General features: G+C 38.4%; 1 protein-coding gene across 1 annotated transcript in view; it reads right to left on the bottom strand.

Moving 5' to 3' along the window:
* Nucleotides 1-729: 729 nt before the first annotated feature.
* LOC138000763 (neuropeptide Y receptor type 1-like) overlaps nt 730-3488 on the bottom strand; it is a 7748-nt gene continuing 4989 nt past the window's right edge. Inside the window, exon 3 of the mRNA XM_068847404.1 lies at nt 730-3488. This exon is cut by the window's right edge and continues 1117 nt beyond it. Coding sequence (XP_068703505.1) covers nt 3315-3488 — 174 coding nt within the window. The 3' untranslated portion in view covers nt 730-3314.

Below are 3488 nucleotides of genomic sequence, written 5' to 3' on the forward strand. Positions count from 1 at the left end.
GGATTTTTTTACGTATACGTTTTTTTAAGAAAAAGGGAAAATTAACGATATTCTGTAAGATTTTCTTCGTGAAAATGAAAAAATACTCTTAAAATGCTTAATATTTGTGTCTATTAAAGAGGCATTTTTTTGTCGAAATGAAGAATTTTGATTCCGTTCTTCAAACTGGCCCAGTGTTAACAGGTGGGACAATCTGAACTGTTGTCCAGTTACTTATTTCAAAAAAACGTGAGGTAATACAGTGCATAAAGGTCCTATCTGTAGGTCCCACGGCCGCAAGAATATCGCTTAAATTTCGTTAGGGTAACTAACCTTAGTTTACTAAATGCTTTCGATGATCGGCCTTTTAGTCTTGGGATCCAGAGGTCCGGATGAAGGTTATGGTACAGACTTTAGCCGAACATCATTTATCAACTGGTGAGAAATCACTTGGTTTCACTGTTTTGGCTAGACTCAAATGATCATTACAGTGCAGATGACATGTGCTCAGGTTGTTGAAAAGTCAATTGAAAACAGTATTCTTTCTCGGGACTACACTCATCTCACTCACACGCATCGATAATCAAATCTTGCCAAGATATGCATGTCATTTCTTTTGCTTAAGTCTTATTCAATTTTAACATTACCAGAAATCGGCGACATTTTGCACCCGCGAAGTATTTGGCACGCGGTTTCAAATTATCAAGATGGCGGCATAAAGAAAGCAGTACATAGAAAAAACAAGGACTGAAATAACACACTATCAAAGGATCTGAATCAATTTAATTTCTTTTGTGAGGTTGTCAATACAAGAGAGAATGAAAAAGGGGAAACTAGAGTCTGGGCTCCTGTTCGAATGACGATCTTAGAGAGAAGAAACAACTTCGTTTCATGCGTGTGACTTGGCAGAGTAAAAATAAGTTTCAAAAATCAGGGCCCACAGTACACTTAGCCAGCGATATTCTGTATAATAATAATCATATATGAAGTACCCACCTGTAAAGATGGCGATCAAAACAAACTGGAGACAGAAACCCTACTTTTCACAAGGAATAATAAGCGCAGTGGTGCGTTTTGTACCGCTTTTATCGCAGAAATGGATGTATTTTTACCTCTTTTATCGCAATTTGGGCGGCAATTTGGGGAATGGATAAAGGCTAATTTTTATCACGTTTTAAAGTTTGAACATTGATCGACGATTAGAGAGGTCGGCACCAAGGATTCACATCAAGGTAGGCACCTCTGAGCTTTTTTGAAAGAATTAGAGAGCTCAAGGAACTGTAACAGCCGTTCGTAAAATGTGTTGTTGGCGGCACGTTGGCGAACTTTCGAGAGACCAAAACTACCGTAAATAATGATATGGTACGTACACTTTACATTTAGAGGTCGGCAAATGTCGTGTATGCCACTTTAGATCTGAAATTTCCACTTCTTCAATTTTCTCCATACATTTCTCTATAACGATCGGCAGCCATTCTTAGAGAGTGGAAGGTCTGGGTCGAGTCTGGGCGTCCGCCATTTTGTCTTAAATTTCTGGTAATGAGTTCGATTCAATTACAAAATCTAATGCTAGATTTAGAATTTGTTGTGACCAGGTAAATTTATCACCTAAAACAAGTTCTAGTGAATTGAAATGATCGTAAACATACAAGTTTGCTCTCAAAAGCGATCATGCAATTTACAAAATGACTTCAAAAGGTCAAATTACTTATTTAAAAAGTGATAAATTCTTGGGAAGCAAAAGCGATAACGAACCCGTACATTCTTTGTAAAATTTCGAATTTTTAAAGCATCATTGCTCAGAGATTATTTGCCTGGTATATCCCGTTCAAATTTTCAGAGATAGATCATTATGCCATGTAATTTCAATATTCAGTACTTTGTTTTTGACAAACTGATTAGAAAACCATAGCCTCCTGCTAATGAGGCAGAAAATGTAAACAAAGACTCCCTTATAATCACTGGCATAACTCGTGCATACTTATCATGCAGCCAAAAAAAGCTACGATGTTAACGAGCAACCCGGCACTTTCAAATGCGCGCGCTCACGATGCAAAACTTGTCTTTTCATTGTTAACACTAGCAAGATATCGGGACCTAAGCGATCTGTTAAGATCACCGATCGTTTCACATGTACCTCCGCAAATGTCATTTATTGCATAACCTGTACGTTATGCAATAAATTATACATTGGTGAGACAGGTAGACGACTAGGTGACCGATTCCGCGAACACCTTCGCGATGTTGAGAAGAATGACAAGGATGCATCTAAGCCAGTCGCTCGCCATTTTAATCTGCCTAACCACTCCAAAAAACACATGGCTATCTGTGGCCATTCCCTACATCTAGGTACGACGGAAAGCCGCAAGAATCTGGAACAAAAATTCATCTTTCAAATCGGCACCCTTAATCCTCACGGTATTTACGAACGCTTTTCATTTAACTAATATATTCCTATTTTTCACGTTGCCATGTTACCACCAATAGCGTAGCTCCTACTCTACTATAAAAACTACACGTAACCCATAATCCCTCGATTCGCTCTGACGAAGGGCTAACGCTCGAAACGTCAGCTTTTAGAATCTCTGTACGGTGGCCAATTTACATTATCAACTCCGTTGATAAAACCAAATTTTTGTATAAAAAAGAAAAAGCCTAACGAAGTCCTTGCGTGTTACCTACGCAATTCAATGGAACAACAAAGTGTGACGGCGATAGCAATGATGATGTTCACGATGATGATGTTGATGATGTTGATGATGTTGATGATGATGACAATGATGATGATCGATGAGACGACAAGGGGTTTCACAAAACTGCAACAACCGTGCTATCAAAGCGTTTCCCGACGTTCCTCGGAGGCGACGTTTTCGTCATGTAAGGGCTCACAGAAGTTTGCAAGCGTTCTCTATTCAGCATTTCTAGTTTGCGTCAAATTCAAATAAAATAACAAAGAATCATTTTGGTAAAGTATGCTCTTGAGAATGCCAAAGGAGTGACTAGGAATATTTTTTAAATTCCGCTTAGTTATTCAAAGTAGGTAAATTAAAAACGAAAGTTCTGGAATTATACCCACGAATTTTGTCAACGTATTTATAAACGCCTGGACAAGAGCAGGAAGTCAGTTGAATACCGGTACCAAGAGATTATAATCTCTTGTAAATACTTACTCATGCTTGTAATCTCATAATCGGTAAATTAGATAAAACTTGAAAATTGACGTTTTGCTATTTGTAAGCACCGCAAACACTCTTTTTATCTAGAAATGGTTTTACTTTAGGATTCGGTTTTATACCGAAGCTACTTGTGTCCTGTGTCTGTATTGGTTTCTCTCTTTACTTGTGAGCTTGTTCGTCCTCTTTTTCTGGTTCCTTTTGTTCTTGTTTGCCATCCTCAATAAGCTTGGAGAAGGTAACACGAAGAGAGTTTGAACTTCTAGCGTCCCTTCCAGCAGATGTCATTCTCGTTTGTGTGGAAAGATTGAAGGTGTCATTACGGAACAGCCCCTT

Source organism: Montipora foliosa, chromosome 4, assembly GCF_036669935.1.
Source record: "Montipora foliosa isolate CH-2021 chromosome 4, ASM3666993v2, whole genome shotgun sequence".
NCBI classification, from domain to species: domain Eukaryota; kingdom Metazoa; phylum Cnidaria; class Anthozoa; order Scleractinia; family Acroporidae; genus Montipora; species Montipora foliosa.